Source organism: Oxyura jamaicensis, chromosome 5, assembly GCF_011077185.1.
Source record: "Oxyura jamaicensis isolate SHBP4307 breed ruddy duck chromosome 5, BPBGC_Ojam_1.0, whole genome shotgun sequence".
NCBI lineage: Eukaryota > Metazoa > Chordata > Aves > Anseriformes > Anatidae > Oxyura > Oxyura jamaicensis.
In genome coordinates this window covers 39,816,178-39,836,695 of record NC_048897.1, presented here as the reverse complement: position 1 = coordinate 39,836,695, position 20,518 = coordinate 39,816,178, and the positions used below count along the sequence as shown (strand labels likewise).

The 20,518-nt window shown below is 35.1% G+C and overlaps 1 protein-coding gene across 6 annotated transcripts in view; it reads left to right on the top strand.

The window, feature by feature from the left end:
• DICER1 (dicer 1, ribonuclease III) overlaps nucleotides 1–20,518 on the top strand; it is a 65,933-nt gene that overhangs the window by 10,597 nt on the left and 34,818 nt on the right. For 3 of the 6 annotated variants that reach the window (XM_035327235.1, XM_035327234.1, XM_035327233.1), the window contains exons 2-8: nucleotides 6,632–6,697; nucleotides 7,593–7,693; nucleotides 15,015–15,207; nucleotides 16,105–16,267; nucleotides 16,709–16,839; nucleotides 18,473–18,607; nucleotides 19,458–19,618. In XM_035327235.1, coding sequence (XP_035183126.1) covers nucleotides 15,064–15,207; nucleotides 16,105–16,267; nucleotides 16,709–16,839; nucleotides 18,473–18,607; nucleotides 19,458–19,618 — 734 coding nt within the window. In that variant the 5' untranslated portion in view covers nucleotides 6,632–6,697; nucleotides 7,593–7,693; nucleotides 15,015–15,063. Of the gene's footprint in view, nucleotides 1–3,467; nucleotides 3,492–6,631; nucleotides 6,698–7,592; nucleotides 7,694–15,014; nucleotides 15,208–16,104; nucleotides 16,268–16,708; nucleotides 16,840–18,472; nucleotides 18,608–19,457; nucleotides 19,619–20,518 lie in introns of those variants that run through there. The other 3 variants (XM_035327236.1, XM_035327237.1, XM_035327238.1) reach the window with 3 other exon arrangements.

Sequence of the window (20,518 nt, the reverse complement as noted above, 5' to 3'; positions counted from 1 at the left end):
TGTGTTCATTACAGCTGCTGCTTCTTCCAAACCCTTGTATGCTGCTTCATGGATCTCTTTAGTCTGGATTTGATTGTCCTCCGGAGAGTTGTGTGCTCAGTTTGACCTATGGAATTGGTCATCTGCAGGGCACAGGGAGGATAAGCGAGGGCAAGAAAATATTCCTCATCCAGTACTCATCGTTAAGTGGAAGTGTTGAAGCATTTGTAGAGCTGCCCAAGGGTCAGATAACAAAAGGTGTCAAGGAATGTTTCCATGATGTGCTGCCCTAGAATGAGTCATAAATGTCAAACACTGAATTTTCTCAACCCAGGTTGGAAGAATGATAAGGTGATAAGTGCAAATTAGAGATTCACATGTGAATCTGTTTTTCCTTCTCCAGAGTCAACATGGTGATGTGTTCCACTCCTTACCTTTTCTCTTGTCTTTCCTTCCATGCCTCCAAGATTTCTGTGGTGAATATACCTGTTAAGCTGCCTTTTTTTTGTTGGTAGGTTCCTAATATATCCAGAGTAGAAGCTTAGGACACTGGTGGAAAGGGGAGATAGTCCAGGCTCTGCTCATGCAGCTGCCAGGTGGACATCACAGAATTTGGATATTTCTTCTTCTAAAACTGCAGAACTGACAAAATCACAAAAAAATGTGAAGTGTTTTATTGATGACTACCTGCTGTTTGCTGCTTAATTGTGCTGGAATCAAGCAACCTGTAAAATGCTTGCTTATCCCCTAGCAATCAGGTGATACTAGGCATAATTGTAGGTGATTTGACAACTATAGTGCAAGCTAGAACTGAGAGCAGAGCAAAATCTACAATGATATATATGTATTTTTATAAAAGCTCTTCTGAATTTTTTTATCTTTATGTTCTGCCCTGAAAATACAATTCTCGGCTGACTAAATTGTAGGACTATGCTTTAGTACTACAGAAGAGAGGAATTCCATTTAACTGATGAATGTGGACCAAGATCCTGTAGGTATGTCTATCTTCCCAGTGCAATATTGTGCTGGTTATTCAGGCTAGGTCTGGCACTGAAAGAACTTGATGAATATATTAATTCTGAGTTCCCCTGGGCAGAAGGGTTAACTGCCAGGTGGAGTGCTACAGTGTTATATTGCTTCCAGAACCTAAACTAACATCGGAAACTCTCAACTGCACCGTTTACCGGGATTTAACTGCTTTAAAATACTATTTCTCAGCCCTGAATGGTTTTATGTAAGAACATAGAAAAAGTTGATTTTTTTAGCAAAATTCCATTATTTTTGCTTGCTAACATGCCTCAATAATCATTAAATAAATTGATGCAATATTCAGTAATAGCTTTGATATCTGGAACCTCCCTGTTATGTTCATTGCTGGGTAATGCTTTTGTTTATAGGTAGGGATAGCTTCCACTCTCGTTTTGAGAAGTAAAAGGTATATATGCTTATCTTCCCTATTTTTTAATGGCTCATGTAGGTAGTAGCAAAACACCATATTTCAATTTTTGAAGCTTTTTTTATTATTATTCAGCAAGGAGGAGCAGCTTAGTTACCTTTTTTTGGTAAGGTGCATAGTATAAATACACATTACGGTATTTGTGAGGTACTGAGCTAACATGAAAAATTGGACTAATGCTGCACTGGATTAAAAAGGTTCTTACCTATAATGTAGACTTGGCATTAGGCAAAAATACTTGCTAACATACACACAAACAGAGAAGTCTCTCACGGATACCTATTTTATCTCCAGTAATTCTTTGTCACCTTGTATTCGTTCTGCTCCTGTGGAAGATTCACAGACAGCTGACTCCAGACCAGGTCTGTTCTCTGATTTGTGTGCACAGGCTCTGAGTATACTACTGGTGCTTAGCTGCATCCGCACTGCAGTTAGGGGACCCTTAAGATGAACAGGGCACTTCACAACCTCACTGTGTTTGGCTGTCTATTTGTTTGACCTTCTGTCTTTCATAGTTGATGAGATAGTGAAAGGCATTTGGGGGGGGGGCTTTAAATTTTAAGCTTGTTACTGTTAGGCATCAGTGATCGCATGCATAGTGCGCAAGAAGGTGTTCCAGTTGTATTTTGTGCGTCTTAAATACCTTTATTTTTCAGAGTCAATAGTAAGGCAATATTTACACTCCTAAGATTTCTATTTGAGACATCTGATAAATAAAGATGTTTTTTTTCTTTTTCATTGCAAGCTTTAAGTTATAGAGCACAAGATAATATTTACAAACCATTCCAGTTTTTCTTACCTCTAGTTCAGGTCTAAAAATACACAAAACAAACGTGCCTTGTCCTGTGCTGCTATTTTTTGACACTTTACCTTTGCTAAGGACTTCAGTTGTCCTATTGCTATCTTTTCATCAAGTATTTTTTTTATAAAATATCTAAATTGGTTTCTTGCTGCCAGTTATTTTTGAAAGCTAACGGTACTGCAAATAACCTGTGATGCAAAAATACTGTATGAAACTTCCAGTTTCATAATGTTAAAATGTAATTTTAAAGGCTTCTTTGAATGTCAGGCAGTATGCAAATATATGTGCCTCTTTGGACAATATTGAAAAGTGACCAATTCATTAAAATAACTAAAAATCACTAATTCTTTATAACTTGAAGTCTTATTATTCTTAATTTGTTTAACTGTAAATAATGTAAAAGAATTAAGTTCTAACTTATGTGCATATGTTTATATGGAGGGAATAGCATTATTTGTAAAATGCTGTAGCTTTTAATGCGATGTTCATTGTACTCCTCCAGGTATGTAGCTATTCAGGGGATGAGACCCAGTCCTTCTGTAGGGCCTTCTGTAGGATATAAAAGCCACTGCCTTCCCAAGGATTGCAATTTTTTCAGTGTGACTCAAATAGACAGCAGTAATAACTACTGTTAAATGAAAGGTTATTTCAATTCTTAGAAAATTCAGAATATCTGTAATCCATGTGAAGTGCTTCATGATGCACAAAATTTTTAGTGTTGGTTTTGTTAACACTGCCAAACGCACTGCACTTGGTGATTTGAGATTATCATCCAGGTCATTTATGTTAGCCTTGTTGGTTCTCAGCTCTTAAAAACAAGAAATGGCTTACTCTGAAAACCTCTATTTTTCTTGTGCTGTGCACAGTAAGTTGGTTAGCCAGACATGTAAATTACTTCCTTTTCTAATGATCTTTTCCATTTTGTAATTTATTCAGATTGCTCTGCAAACAGGCACGTGTATTCTTGTCTGGCAGTGGGGAATTCTGTTCTTTGTATTTTGTGTGAGTGCACTTGAAACGCTGTTAAGATTCCACAGAATGTTTTCATCTACACCTTTAGACAATATATAGTCTGTTTAAAATAAAATCATAAAAATTGGCAGGCAAATAGAAATGTCTTACAGATTACTGAAGAAAAAAATGCATAAAATTAATTAAAATGAATGAAGTCTTCTCCCTACCCTCCCCGTCACCCCCTTTTTTTCCCCCCTATCTGAAGATATCTGGAGTTTGGATTCCCTGGCATCTGAGAAGGTGTGGTGGGGTGTTTTTTCTTTTTGAGGCAAGAAAACATAGAAATGTTAATGCAAAAAGACATCAAAGGCCTGTTAATTTGGGGAATGTTAGTTGGCTGTCTTTATAGTATATTTTTATGACCTTAATATTGATTCTATTCCAGCTTCGTATAAAAGAAAATTCCAGTAGTGTGCCCACAGGTAGCTGGCCAGGAAAGAGTATATACAGACCTGTAGTGTGATTAGCAAGAAGCTTTTCTGTTTTAGGAAAACAGATTAAAAAACACAAAGCCTAAAATGTAGTTAAATAATGTAGTAACCGGTACATAATACTTCCATTAGGATCAGTTAATTTGCACTGTTATTAATACATAAATTACTTCGGGGAAAGTAAGCCTACTATTTTCACATTGATTCACAGGTGATAGATGAATTAATATTATAATCAACACAACGAGATTTGAACTCTCATTTAGACTGTTGGTGAAAACTGTAAAAGATGACTTAAAACCCAGGTATAGTTTTTTTTTTGCGTTGCGATACTAATAATTTCAGAGACCTCTTGTGTTGTAGGACTCTGTTAGTAACTTTGGATGTTCTGGCAGAGAAAGAACAGAAAACTGTCAAACACCTGTGTTTTGGAGAGCTTGACTTTTTGCCACATGGGGAGGAAGGATTTATGTTTTTGTTTACGCAAATAACGGGCTTGAAATCCCCACGTGGGGTTATATTCAGGGGGCAGCTGCTGCTTTTACTTACCATAAGCAAGAATAATTGGTGCTTTGGAACTGTACTTGCCTCACAGCTTGCCCCTGGGCTGGGGAAAAGAGAAATCCCTGCCCTAAGGTCTGCTTAATTGCCTTCCTGTCAAAACACACACTTGCCTGAGAGGCTTAAATATAACCTTTAGCTAAATTAAATAATTACCAGTAAATAACTTGCTACACAAGTAAAGGACCGCATGATAGATAAATTCATAGATATGTTTGCTTATGTTTTCTTGTGATATTGATGCAATAATATCCTTAACTGCGTAAATTAGGATCTGTGCACTTAACTGTGATTTTTAAATGGGTAAGTTTTCAAGTATAGCTTGAAAAAAAGGCGAGGTAAGTATTACATGGAGTAATTTGACTTTAATTGTTAAATCTATTAAATGTTTCAGTGTTCTTACAGTTGGCTTCTCATTTAAAGGACTGTTCTGAGTATGTTTTTTTTTTTTCCCTGACTTCCATGGAGAAGGCCTATTAGTTCCTCAGATGCTAAGAGTATTTTTTGGGGGGGGGAGTGAATCTGTGGTAGTATGGAGTTTGTACTGTCATTCCTGACTAGCTTTTTTTTCAGTGTAATAAACCAAAGAAAAATACCTTGAAATATAAGGTTGCTGGGATAATGCATTGAAGAGAAAGCTGACTCCTACGTGGTACTGACTCCACTTTATAACATGTACACACACACACAGGATGCCAGCCCAAAGTATTCTCTCTTAACCATAATGGTGGTTTCTACCCTCTGATGCTGCAGGACTTTGAATCACACTACAATTCGTTTGTGTTTGCATGACAATGGTTCACCCCATAACTCTCGTGAGCTTCAGTCTGATTGCACAGATCTTACAAGATAAGTTCATTGTCAAGCTGGTTACAGTTCATGAATAAGTTTCTCAAACTGTTAAGTTTGAGTTGTGTAGAATGTCTTCTGTTGTTAGTGGTATCAGTGTCATTTAAAAAGTCACTTTTCCTTTTTCTCCTCTGCTTTTTTAACAAGACTTACAGCCAGTGTAAAATTATATATATTATATACATGTATTCTGTGGTTGAAAAAATCAGATTGGGCTCCGATTTTTGTAGGCAATCAAAGCTGGCTGTTTGTTTTGTAATTTACTGGGGTAAGCCCTGTCTGTGTCCCTTGCTGGGCTGGGATCACTGGCAAGCTGCACATGCCTTGGGTCTGCAGGCCTGGCTGGCTGCTTCACCAGGCTTTTGTCTGGGCGGGTGTACCAGCACCATTTAGATGCTAATGGCGTAGAAGTTTGCTGTTTTGTAGGAGAACTTGACTGCATCTCAGGAATGTGGCCTGTCTGGTTATATGTTAGTTTCAGCATTAAAAGGGCCTACTGTAATTCCTGCCTGCCAATCGATTAAGGCTGCAGTCTTCTGGTTTACAGCTGGGATGTGCCAAAGGAAATTGTTGGGCTTGGTGGAGAATTACTCACTTCTTTGGTTCTCCCAGATCTTACCTACCAATTTGTTTGCTTTTTGCTTGCCATCTATGATTATAGAATAAAGTGTATTTGCTGTGTGAAGCAATACATGGCATTAGCTCTGCTGACAAATAATTGAGACTTTGTGTTTGTTATGTGGAAGGGTAACTAAATGCTGTAGTTGCAAGAGAAGCAGGAAGAAACAATATAAACTGTGGTTTATTTCTGTATTTTTCCTACAGAAGTGACAGTTTTCTGTTGTTAAGCTATTTTCTGGTTCAGTGCAATATGTATTCTGGTTCATGTTTTGGAGGTGGTGAATAGATGAATAATCTAGACATAACAGGAACGTATCATAATCAATTTAAGTTATACTCACTACATCCTAAAAGTAATTTTCTGTATTTTGTGCAGAAAAAGATGTGTGTGATGCAAACGTGACTTGAAAAGTATCCCTGGCAGTAAGATTTGTCGGTCTATTTTATACGTGAACACGGTACTCATCAGATTTTCTGCTTTCCACTCCCTACATGTTCTTGCTGTAAAATAAAGCAAAAATTGTTTGTTTTGCTTTCTCAAAAGAAGTGCATATTCTTTAAGCTTTTTCAAAAGTGTCTGCTGATAAATTGCTTTAAGACCTCATCACAGTATTAGGTGAAACTTGTGTGGAGGGAGCACAGAGGAAGAAAATTGTAAATCTAGTTGTACTCAGCTAGCAATTACTTTAGCAGATAAAACAGAAAATATGCAAATATCTCCTGAGTACTTATGGCTTTCAGATGCTGACTGTCTGTATCCCTAGACAAAAAAGGACATATGATAATTAGATTTTGAAGGACCATGTGCTGTTGCTACAGAGCTAAATATTAAAATTCAAGAAAGCAGACTACCACATGGCACAATTGATTTTTATGGCAGCTCATGTTAAAATGCTCTCTTTTTATATTGCCTTTTAGGTTACCTAGGGTGAAACAAAATTACAGGCTTGGAAACTCTGGAAAAGCTCAGCATCAGCATTTGAGGTAAAAATGAACATACTGAAGTAATCTTGGGAGTGTCCTTCTCGTTAACTTTATGGAACTGATCGGAGTAGAAATTTTCATCAAGATTCATTTTGCATTTAAGTTTTCAGTATTGATTAAAAAAAAATTGACTTCAGAATCTCTCTAGGTCTGGGAAAACTAATACTTTAGGTGAATATCTCATCTAAATTTTTCGCTTTAGAGCTTTGAGAATACTGTAAATCTGCTTAGATATACTATGTTTTGTGTTTTAAGTTAGTTTTATAAAGTTTCTAAAGTATCTATGAAATTGTCATGAATTACTGCTTATTTTACATGTGTAGTTAAATGTGTTTTTATACAAATTGACATTTATTAATTGCAAAATATTACTTTAAATATACATGTGCTAATGTGCTTAGAAATTGTCTTTTTTATCAATTTACGGTATTGTGGCTTCAAATTAAAAAAATCTGAATTTCATTTTGAAATAATTTAAATGTTTATCTTAAGTGAAATGAAAGTATTTGTGCATGGGAAAAAACATTACATTTGAAAGACAGGAAATCGTTTAAAACCTACTTCTACTGTATTTCTCATATGAACCAATTATTAATATTAATCATAGTAACCTGTTAAGAAGGATTAGGGAAATATGCTTTCCTTGCATATTTAAACTATCAAAAATTAGCATTTAAATGACTCTTTAATTTCTTGTTTCTACTACTAAAGTAAAATAATTCATGTTCAGGATGGACTTTAACTGGCCAAGAGAAATGAACAATTTTAGTATAGCACTGATGTCTTTATAATGTTTATAACAAATGAATTTCCACAATTAACCCTGGTATTGTAGTTCTCTTTTCAAATCATTTTTATACTTAAGAGGGATTTTTTTTGTTGTTGTCTTTTTAAGAACCGAAGCTAGCAAATTATGTGATTAACCTACAAGCTGGTATCATGATGTCAAAATGCAGTTTGGAAAGCATAAGCACAGAGGCTGCAGAAATTAAAACGGTAAGTCCGTGCTTTGTGGTATGGGAGAAACAGATTTTTGTGCACCGCTTCAATATATTCTCCTGGTTTATATTTAAAGCTCCTTCAGGACCATTAAGTGACTGCCGTGCGTGTGGATATAGAAACTTTTGTTGACTTTCTTTGGAAGGAATAATGAAAATACCTACATTATGTTATCCGTGGATGGTAAAGTAAAGCAATGGCATAAAGAAAGGTGCTTGCTATGCAACACATGCCTTTATTTTCTGTAAAACTGGATATGATTACGAATGTATTCTTAAAGTGGTTATTGTTTAACATTTCTTGTGGGTTTTACATTCAAATATGGTTGTGTAGGTGAAATAGAAAGGAAAAGAAAGGGGAAGAGGGAAGATGCAAAGTGTTGGAATTAGAATTAAGTTTGTTTCAGGAGATAAAGTTATTGAGGAAAGTAGATATCAGGTAACTAGTTTTGGTCTTACTCTCAGTAGTATGTCTCAGTTTGGGTTATAGTTGCGCAAAAACAGGAGAGAGACTAAATTTAATCTGATTAAAGCTGCGTATTAAAAAAAAAATTGATACGCAGTTCGATGTCATAGTGAGGGCATATATATACCTAATTTCACCTGTCCTCACCTCCCTTTGCCTTATATTTAGATACTGTGTGCTTCAAGTTTTATCTCTTGCCCTCTGTGTAAGGGGGTGAAAGGAGGAATTTACATCCCAGCAGTTTTGCACCCCTGATTAATGAACTGTATAGATATGCTGGTTTCACTGGGACTTGTATGCATCTTTTTAAAAGATTAGTTTGTCCCAGTATGTGGCTGCACGACTGAATTTGTTATGGGAGAACTGTCTCCTTTTTAAACTTACTCTGAATGCCTTGTATGCTTGTGTCAGTACCGATATGCTAGAAAACAGATGCATTTTCATTTTCTCATTTAATTTCTGTACTGGCAAATACCTTACAGCCCATGTACACTATGCTGATATATCAAGTTATAATCCTATTGCTTTAAGGTCTGTTACAATGTACAGCAGCATAAGTTTGTTGGTGTGAACTGTCTTGCTGGGTCTGTTGATAGAGCTGGGCTAATTGCAACAGAAAGTGTTTATTAGGCATTTGCCTCAAATCCATGTTTGCATGTACCAGCGGTTGAACACTTGAAGGACTTCAGGGGTTGTGCATTTATCTGAATCTGCTAAGTGTCACATTATAGTGTATTTCTCTCCTATTGTCAGTAGTTTTAGGAGGAGTCTGGCAGGCATTCCAGCTGCTAACTATATCTTGTTGCACGTCAAAATTCTTCAGAAGCAGCTCATCCAAATGTGGAGCCTCAGTGTAATCTTCATTTTCCTAGGTTCTCTGATTAAAGTTTTCTGAATAACAAAAAGCAACCTTTGACTCCCTTGGTTTTCTGTTAGAGACCAATGTTCTGGTTGTACTATAAGGTTGTTTCTAAATCACAAAATTACAACAAATAAAATGTAGTTCAAGATGAACATTCACGGTGAATACTGATTCTACTAGGAAAACCAGGGAAGTTGATTTTTGAAGGAATACTTAAGTTGAAGCTTTATAAGCATTTATGCATTGTTTGTATGTCTTGAAAGTGAATAGATCTAAATTTTTATTTTTAAAAATATTGTAGGACAACAAAAACTGGTAGTGCATCTGGTGAAGGTCTTTGAAGGATAATTGATAAGGAATGTTTTGTGCAGCTTCACTGTACACGTTGAAATACGTTAAAGATAGCATGCAATAACGGGGATTTCTGATTCATCCTCTTTAATTATACTGTTTGAAAGTATTTTTTTACTTTAAATATCTGGGACAAACGATGTCCTTCAGAAACTTAGGAAAGCGTACTTTTGATCCTGATTCAGTAACCAGATAATGGAGGAATCTTGTATGTTCACATTCACTTGAGCAAAATAATACTTGCTGGAGAGAGCTTATAGTATAAAAAGAAGTCACTATACTAAAAACTTTAGTGTTAACTGAATATTTTCCATTTTAAAAAATTAACATTTACATCGATCTTTGATTATGTAGTTCGTATTCTTAATATTTTACAAATTTATTTTTTTGTTCATCCATCACCAAGAAAGAATTTTCTGTATTAGATCTTTTAACAAATTCATGTTTCATGTAGCACTCAGACATGTAATTTGTTATAAGAGTGATGTTCAGACTCTTTAGGTGCTCATGTCAGAGAATATACAAGCAGCAAGTTTCTATTCCTATTTCTTGTATGGGTTGTGGTTCATTTACTCTCAAGTAAGTGTTGTTTCGTTTCTTCCTATCAGAGGTTAATCTGTTTTTTCTTCCAGTGCTGACAATGTTTTTAGATAATAAATGGGAAATTTGTAGGCGAAGATGAAAGCCTATAGCATCAGAAATATTTTTTTTATCACTAAGACTGTCAGGTAGAAATTCAGACATCAAGGCTAGAGGTCTTGAAGGCAGAGGAAATGTTGTATTTGGCAGTCATAGATTTTTGCTCTTAATAGGAGGGAGGTGTAGTGTTGTATTTAACTTCTTATAAATATAACACATAATATGAATGCAAGTGGTGGTTAAAAACTTGAAAGATGAATCCCAGTGGCTCTAGTCTCTTCTGTTTACTTCAGTATCATTCTATAAATGTTTTAAACAGTCCTTGGAGCATGGCTAGATCCAGGATGTCCTATTTCAGGTGAGTGCCCTACTTGGTTTGGCTTGTATTCCTTAATGCAGTAAAACTGGAAGCCTTTTTGTACACCAAGGGACTGCTTCAACTTGGGTATGTTCCTGTGGCTGAAAAACCTATACCATTGTTCCAGAATCATTCTAGCCTGGAAGAAGCTGCTATTAAATGTTCATTCCCAACCTTGTACATTTTTGAAATACATTTCTTTAAAAGGTAGAACACTGGGCTAATTTTAATTGAAGTTTACAGTTCACTCTGTGTTCACATATACATACATTAAAGTAAGGATATCAAGTTGTGGATTTTGCTGTTAAACTACCCAAACTTGTGGCCAAAAAAATGGACCTTTCAGTATTTATTTTCTTAGAACAGATAAGGCTGGATACTATGCTGCTTTGTCCAGCTTTTGTAGCCTAGACTAGAGCCACAGGAAGCATGACTTCTGTTTCCTGTATTTTTCCCTCAAAATTGACTTCAGGAAGTTCTTAGTTTCTTGCTGTATCAATATCCAAATAACACAGTTGGTAGATAGAACATCTTTGCAGATATATTTGTTACTTATACTGGCAGAGCAGGACAGTTTTTTTTTTTTTTTTCCTGCTTCCCTTTTAGCTAGTTTAAGGGCTCAGTTAACTTCTGTCCACAAATTCTGAACATATGTACTTATATCTCAACTGTTTCCAATTTAAAACCTGTTCTTCAAGTAGATGTGTTTTTCCCCTTCTTATTTCTAGATAGTCTTGCACTGCTTTTCTTTTATTGAAGAACTTGATATTTTTCCTTGCTATTGAAATAGAGACTTATAATGATATAATTACTTCATTATTATGGCCTATTCCCATAATAACATTGACATTGGTCTTGTCAGATCTTATATACTTCCAGTACAAATAATAAAAATGAAGGCCAGGACTAGGAAACTGTTCAGCACATCAGGAAGTAGCAATGGTGATTTACAGAGGTGGACTTCTTTCTTATTACCTGAGTAACCGTGCAGTGGGTGGGAATCAAAGCTATTCCCAAGTGTGCTCTGCCTGATAAGAGCTTCACTGTTATTTTGCTAATTAATCATGCAGTTCATGATAGCTAAATCCTGCTTTTTGGGAATCAGATTATAGGGTAATAATAGTATGATTAACTGAAGAAGAAAATACTGCTTTAAGTTACTAATGCATACATACGTCTTCCTTTGCACTTCAAAAATGGCATGATTTTTAATGAGAATGCTTTTTGATCTTGATGAGATGATTATATTTAAGAGCAGGTATTTCATGAAGCTATGTAGAAAACAAAACTAGTTTGGAATGTGCAGATTTTCACAGGAGCAAGGCAGTGCTTCACAGGATCCATCTGGAGCTGTATTTAAGTATGAATCTCTGTGCTCCTTGTAGTGAAATAGCTAACATAACATTGTCATGGAGAAGTATTTTGAAAAGGAGATAAGCTTCTTTGTGAATATTAGATCCTAAAGATCCTAAGTTCCTTTTACTAAAAGACTTCTCAAGCATACTTAATTTTTAATATTTTAATGTTTGTTCCCAAAGTTGTATTTATGTTTTGAAAAGAAACACAAAATAAGTGGAATAGTAAACAGAGAGGAGGCACTGCTGATCCTGAATGCCTTGTAAGACCAAAGTGGCTGAGTTTACCCATGAAAATGATGGGGGAATTACCTTAGTAAAAAAAAAATATATATATATGTTTTTTCTGGTCCATTCCAACCTTGAGCAATTATAAAGACTGTTACCAGGTTTCGTTTTAAAACTGAAAAGCAAATAGAAACTATGCTTCTACATGAGTTACTTTGTGGAAGCAGAGAAAAGTGCCTGATGCCATTTCAATGAAATGTTGTAGTCATCAGAAAGACCTCTGTGTTCTTCAAAGGACTTTTTTTGGTGTGTGTTACCAAATAGTATGATACTCATTGAAATGTAAAAAAGAGAAGCAAGGTACATTAAAGGAAAGCCTCATCTATTATCTTGGGGGGGGGGGAACTTTCCACTAGTCTCCCCCACTCTCGTGCACCTTAGCTGTCAGTTCATACAAAAGCTGCTTTTATGTTAGCATGCCCAGAGCTTCCAGATGCATTCTACCAGTATCTGGGAAGACTATATATCGCATGAGAGTCCTTACCATGAGATTGATACAATCTGATTAATTACATACAGGTTAACATCAGTACATTTGATATGTAAATGCGTAGTAGATCAGAATATCAAGGATGATCATCTTTTACTACATAAACATATACATACACACATATAGGCTTCGTGCTACTTGTCTGGTATGGCACAAAGTTGTGGAAACTTCAGTGAAGGAGCAGCTGTCTATGAAGCCACTGGTCCCAAAGAGGGAGTGAACCAAACACAGTTTTGGTCTTACTGGATTTGAACATTGTATAAAGCGACTAGTCCAATTATTAGAACAGAACCTGCATGTTCTCGTATATGGCCTGAAATGTATGAAAACTCTAAAATCTCCAGGACTCTTCTTATATAACAACTGAAGTGAATAAAAAATTATTTCTGAATTTGATGTGTGTAACCTATGTTGGGTTTATATTTGCAACCAAATAAAGCAATATTGTATTGTTCTGTTATTTCTCATTTAGAGAATCTGAAAGACCTAGGCTGAAAACAGTAACTTAGGTTACAGGACTGAAAAAGTAAATAAGAAGTACTCACAAGATTTGTTTGAGTTTGGAGATTCATTCAAAAGCAACTGGAAAAATCAGTTAAAATATCCAGGGCATTCTCTAATACATCCTTGGAAAAAATACATTTTTTTTTTTCTATTAAGCCTTTGACTACACATCTTATATATGGTATCTTCTAACCCTGGCAGTTTCTGTGAAGCTCAAATTAAAATATCAGACTAGATTCCTGGAACAGTAGCAATCTCCTTTTAGTAAAGAAATACTTTTTTGATAGAGAGGGAAGTGCGTTGATCCCTGAGTCAAAGACTAGGAAGTTAATTTTACCCTCTTTTTCACTAAGCATTTGTTTCTGACTGTTTGCCTTTAAAGCAGAAATAGTTCTTTATAATGGAGTGCAGCGGTGTTATTTCAACTTAACCACACTGTCCTTCAGGATTCTCCTGCCCCTTTAGAAAATAAAAAAAATGAAACAAAGCTTTGTCTCTGACTTTTTTTTTGTAAAGTGGCATTACTTCTACATGAATGTCCAAGGGGAATGATCATATAATTCAAAGTAATGACTTCTTTTTGTCTTACAAGGTATACCGGAGATGGAAAATAGACTGAATCAGTCTGATCGCACCAGAACTTCTCCTAGTTACTTAATGTTAGTTACATTAGAATACAAGTCAGTCTCTAAACATGGTCTAAATTGTAATATTTAACTTGGAAATATGAATATACAATGAAGAGCTTATACTCTATTGCAAATAAAAGAAAATTTTGTCTTGATACAAAGAGAAATGAATACTTTTCTTTTTACTTAGACTGCTTTATCTGTGGTCTTTCAAAGTAGTTATTTCTCTTAACCTTCAGAGGTCAGTGTTTTTGATTACATAGCACATCAAACTTGTCTCAGAATTACAGATGTTCTTTCCTAGTGCAACAGTTGCAAAAATTATTTTTCCTGTTGTACAGAATAGCATGGACATTTCTATACAATAGGGTGTTAATTAGCTTTTTCTCATACATTTTTAAGTCTTCAATTTGAAGCCATGGTTAGTTTTAGCATCAGTCTCAAAAAAAAAAGGCATAAAATGAATGCAGAGCATCTGGAAATGTCTAGGAAAACCAGCTATTGAAAACATTATTTAGTTGAATAGGATATGTATCCACTTCGAAGGCGGAGGGAAGCGTTCAAAAAGTTTATCTGAGTTGATGAGAATTGATTTTTACCTTGACATTCCTGACAGTTATCAAGATGAGGACTTTCCCTCTAGTAGGGGAGAGTATTTTCTGGTGCTTAATTGTGATCAAAATGTGAATGGATTCTGTTAATTAGAGTATCTTTCTGGAAACTTACTGTTAACTTGACGAGGGACCCATTCTATATTAGTTCTTACCAGAGTCAGCAGCAATCATTTGTTAAATTGTCGTCAGCTCTTCAACAGATTCTGGGTTAAGTTAGCTGTTTATTTGCAAACAGGTTCTTTTGAAGTTCCTGTTCATTTTGCTTTGGTTAAAATCAAGTTCATTTTGAGTGCATGTATGTGTATGTAAAGCTTTGACTGGTCATAGGACTTACTACATGGAAAAAGAATAAAAAATTTGGTAGACCTATTTAGAACCTATGATCTTGAAAATCTATTTATTTTCTTTCATGAAGCAAAGCTAGAACAACTTTATTTCTTCATTAATCTGAAATTTTAAAAGGGGGTTCATCAGAAAACAAATGGAACCAAATGGAACTTTATTCAGAAATGTACAAGTCCAAATGGCTAGAATGAACTTTGCCCTGTGAAGTGCAGCTCCTTTTGAATTTATTTTGTACTTTGATAAATACACATCTTAAAGTGAAAAAAATCTCAAAGTTTGAAGTTGAAGTGTTCTGCTGAAAATAATGAGACTTGGTGTTTACTGGAAGTAAAATTTGAGTGAAGTATTATTTTCTTAGATTTTGTTTTTGCTTTAATGTTATGACTATATGTAATATTGCTTCTCTTTCTTCTCGTAGTAGGCTGTGCTGGAACAAAAATGCAATGAAAGAAACACTGGATGAATGAATGAAAAGCCCTGCTTTGCAATCCCTCAGCATGGCGGGACTGCAGCTCATGACCCCTGCTTCCTCCCCAATGGGTCCTTTTTTTGGACTACCATGGCAACAAGAAGCAATTCACGATAACATTTACACGCCACGAAAATATCAGGTACTAGTGATAATTCTTTCTCTTCTGACATTAATATATTAGTAAAATTAAATGCATTAATAGAAAAAGATCTAGAGCAGCTGGAGAAAGTAGTGTTGGATACAGCCTTGGCATATATCTCTTATAGCTCCACCTATTGGGAGCTAGTTATCTCTGTTTCCTTACCTTGGCTGCATTCTACTTTTATAATAATCCCCATTCCCTCTTCTCAGTTTGCTCTGATAAAGCAACCTTTTAAGCTGAACATTCTCTTGCTCTGCTCCCTGCAAGATGCTTTTAGGGGCAGATACAGTAGATATGACATTTTGCACCGTGATTATATGCATAGAGTCATGTCTCCTTCTGCCTTCTACATAGTAAATATAGATTTTGATTCACATATGTGTCAAAACACTTCAGTAGTGTCAGAAATGCTGTCAGGGCACTCTGATTTCTAGTTTGCTATGGAAAGCCATTTCTGATTTCTGGAATTTCAGTTCTCGTTGTGCCCTGCAGAGGTGCCTGAAAGCTAGCATTTGGCTAGTATTACTGAAAAAGTTATGTCACAGTGAGCTAACATACTTGCATATTTGACTGAATTGATGTATATAATTAGATTTAAAAGCCCTAGTTGTTGTTTCAGATAGTTATCTAGTAACATAATCGTCTCTTAAAAAGCTATAGTTAGAAAGCTATTTAGAACATGAATAAATTATGATACTAGAGGAATTTAGTTTTAGAAGCAAGACCATGTCACTAATGAGGGACTACATTGTTAAAGAACACTTAATTCTGTGGCACTGGGAGGAAGACCTATAAGAGGTAATACTAGCTTGTCTGTAGTTTATTTACCACTTGGGTTGTTTTTTGTCAGCCTTTTCACTGCATTGCTGCAAATAATATTATTTTTAAACCTAGGTTGAACTGCTTGAAGCAGCTTTGGATCATAATACAATAGTCTGTTTAAACACTGGCTCAGGGAAGACTTTTATTGCAGTACTACTCACTAAAGAGCTGTCCTATCAGATCAGGGGAGATTTCAACAAAAATGGAAGAAGAACTGTGTTCTTGGTCAACTCAGGTAAGAGGAGAAGTGTACAAAGTTCCCAAATATGCTAATATTATTGTCATGAGATACTCCTTAACAGAAGTTGTGTGAAAGCATAGTTGGGAGGAACTTTTGCATGAAGACCTTAGCGGTAAGGATATTGAGCTGACTAAAGAATGTGATTGATACCTTCCACTTTTTGCCTGTCATACTCTCAATACAAACTCTTTATCTTTGGCATTTTCCTGTTTTCTGGTTTAAAATCAAGGCATAAAATCTGAAGTGCAGTTTAATTAGCAATTTGTTTCCTTCCTGTAGTTTTACATGGAGGTAGTTGCCATGCAGCCAGCCTGGTTTGGCCTCACAAAGATCACATTATGAAATATAGTGCTAGTAATAGAGCATACATCTTAAGGGTTTTTTTCATATATTAATTTTTATGTGATTGAGGGTTTTTTGTCTCTTTCTTTTAAGCAAATCAAGTTGCTCAACAAGTGTCAGCTGTCAGGACGCATTCAGATCTTAAAGTGGGAGAGTATTCAAGTTTAGAGGTAACTGAATCATGGACAAAAGAGAAATGGAGTCAGGAATTCTCTAAGCATCAGGTAATGTATTAATTATAAACTACAAATATAAGCAGAGTCTACAATAAGTTAGGCTTGATGAGAATTGAGAGTTTCTTTCATTTTGGTTCTATACGAAATTTAGCGTGTTGGTGAGATTTGTATATCAATTTTAAGAAATTATGAAGAAGGTACTCAGGTTGTTTTAAAAACCTGTCTCTTTTTAATCCTTTCTTTCCAGTCTCCCTACCTTGTGGTTCATAATGATGATTGCAGAAGAAATTTTTAATGTGCAGGTTGTACTTTAAATGCCATTAAAATAAGTATAAATGTTAGGTAATAAATAAAGAAGTTAAAACTGAATGGTCATCAGAGATCAGAGCATTTATCTTTTTGTCACGCTTTTTATTTCTGCCTTTTTGGGTTTCTGTCTAGTTCTCTTTTTAGTTGGAAAATCATTGCCTTTCGTAGTAATATAGTAATATTTTTGTAGGTGGTTCAATGTTAGCATAAAAATAGTACATAAGAGTTGAATTTCTTGATAAAATTGTGTGCTATAATTATATGCTGATTTCTGTAACCTAAGTCTTGAAACTAAGAGATGGTCTTAATATGTGTTTACTGCTAATAAAATCCAGGAAGCCTAAACTGAGAAATTAGAGATACTGTTCTGGACAGTTCATGCTGATTATAGCATGAAAATGTAGCAGCAATGAATTATCCAGTAGCTCTCTCTTGGAAGAACTTTTTATTATTTGCTAACTCCAACAGTTTTAGTTAAATTATTTTTTTAAGAAATCTAAAATAAACCTGAAGCTCTTCCGAAGAGCTAAAATTATTCTGTTAGCTCATTTGATAAATTTTCTTACCAATTACTCCAGTACTCAGTAATAGGACTTGTTATTAGGGCCTAGTTGTAGTACTTCTATTGGCATAGACATTGTCTAATAATGAGTTCAGAACTCTAGAGTCTGAGAAAGAAGCTGAACTAGTCAAATTTGTGTGCAACATATATATACCCTGCCCTGCACCTCTGTTTTTTGAATTAACTGAACCGTCTTTGCTGTTAAAACTTACTTAACTGCGATGCCTAAATGATGCCCTCTTTAAATTGTAAATAATCATTCTAACTTTCTACAGAAGTTCTGGTGCTAGAGGGCAGGATGCAATTTTTAACGTGTTTAGATTTACATTTGAGTGATAACTTTGAATTTAAGGTTGGCCTTTTAAAGATCTTGTGTTGCCGTCATTAATCCCACTGTAGGTTTTACCACTTCCATGACAATTTTGTTAATTTTTGCTGCATGAGCACGTGGTTATCAGTTTATGCAGAAATATTTTTCTTGCTGTAGACATGATGGTGGGGCAGATAAGGGTCACTGAATTCAGTGACATTTGTTCTGTGTAGTCTTGCTGGTGTTAATATCACTTATTTATTGTATTTAGTTTTTCTAGGCATGTGACTGGAGATGTGTATAAACCCTTAGATTACTTTCTCAAGTACATAATGTTTCGTTCTCCCATGTACTAAGGGGATGTAGGTAGATGAATAAATGGCATTCACATTTGGTAATACCATATAGCAAGACCTGCAGAAGAGCTTTTGCATTTCACTTTGACCTCAGGCAGTTTGTACTTTTTTTTACTAATGCTTTTTCCCCCCACTTTTATCTAGGTTCTGGTTATGACATGTCATGTTGCTTTGACTGTTCTGAGAAATGAATATTTATCCCTGTCAAATATTAATCTTCTGGTGTTCGATGAGTGCCATCTTGCAATCCAGGACCACCCATACCGTGAAATTATGAAGGTCAGTTTCCCCTGCATGAACATTTTAATGCTTTGTTGAGGAGAATGAGTGTGGTGGAAGGGTTGGAGAATTGGGAATTAAGCCAGCTTTTGCTATTGAAGGAACCATATTTTATGGTTCCATTTTATCAATGGAACCATATTTTAGCATGTTGTGGAATTGTAAATTTACTGTAATGAATTAACACTTCATTGATGTTATGAGACAGAAAAATAGTGTGTTTACTGTATTTTATAGTCGTGATTAAAGGAAAACCTGACATTAACAGAAAAAAAAATGGAATTATACATTTTCTAAATTCATTGATTAAAATATTTGAGGGGGATTGTTTGGAAATGGGCTGTACTAATCAGTTTCTTTGTTTTTAAAATACTGATTTCTGAATATGTTTGTAGAGCTTTTTATGGAATATTGCTGTCTGTGTGTGGTATTTGTTTTATATAATATGGTTAACCTTTATAACAGATGTCTTTCTAGATCTTTCTTCAAGTTTAACCAAACCATGTGTACTTTATTTCTTAGATAATACTTTTTTTTTAGTGTGTAAGTATTATGATGCGCGTCTGTAAATGTGGCAAGGATATCCTGTGCAAAGCTAACAGTCTATTTCTCAATACATTTCCACCAAGTAAATATTTATATTTAAATGTGATTGCTGTAAAATATTTAGTTCTATAGGTTAAATTCCAGGCAATAGAGTAGAAAATATCTGTTGGGTGTTAGTTTCCCTGTTCAATACTCGCTATTCAAATACTAATTTCCTATTAGGCTTCTTGCCTGGTAGTTTGATAGGCTTGCAGGATGCTGGAAACAACTGTCCAAAGGTATTTCATTCTGGTTTAATTTACAGATCTGTGAGAATTTCCCATCATGTCCTCGAATCCTGGGATTAACAGCTTCCATTTTAAATGGGAAATGTGATCCTGCTGAGTTAGAGGAGAAGATCCAGAAACTGGAGAAAATACTAAAGAGCAATGCTGAAACTGCAACTGATTTGGTGGTCTTAGACAGGTATGTTGTACAATTATAGCCGTTTAATTCACAACTGCATTTTCATTTAATAAGGAATAAATCAGAGTTGTTTCCAAGTTGAAACCTTAAGAAAGGTGTGTGTATCTGGTGCTGTTACGTCCATATGGGGTATGGCCAGGAACCTAAAAATATAAAATTGCTTTTTGAGTAACCAGTGCTGAAGGACATCTTTCCTTAAGGTTAAATAAGAAGAGTGCTTCGCTTTAATATTCAGACTTTTTATGTTGGAAAAAAAAAAGACAAAAACAAAAATCATACCATAACATTTTTTGTTGTGAAACTCAGTCTTATGTTTGGAGTAGCTGATTTATGTTCAGCGTATGCCGTAATGTTGCTATTTCATTTAGAAAAACGTTGCAACATCCACAGGACAAGATGCCAGAGAAGTTGTATGGATTTTTTTTTGTTGTTTTAAATGACTATACTGGGTTTAGATGGTAATGAAAGCCAGAGGGAGATAAGAGGAAACAGTAAAAACACTACTGGAATATTAAAGCAAGTGAGTGTTTTACACTGTGTTTTTTATATACTATAAAATGCTGTGAATTTTTAAACAAAAGTAGTGATAATGTGACTGTTTGCTGTGGAGGAAAATTAATGTGAAACAATAAATTACACATTTTCTTGCACCAGCTGTACTGTTTTGTATGAACTGAGTTTCAGATAACATCAAAAACATGTTCTGGAATAGTTGCTTTGTGTTTTTATTTGTTTTTCTTGAATATATTTTTCTGAGCCGATGTGAACCATTTGCTTTTACGAATTTCTCACTTCTAGTCGTGACATTCAAGAAGAGTAAATACTTTACTTGTGTAACTGCATATACAGACCTAAAACTATGTTATATGTATCTTATTTGTTTGGCGTATCAAAAGAGTA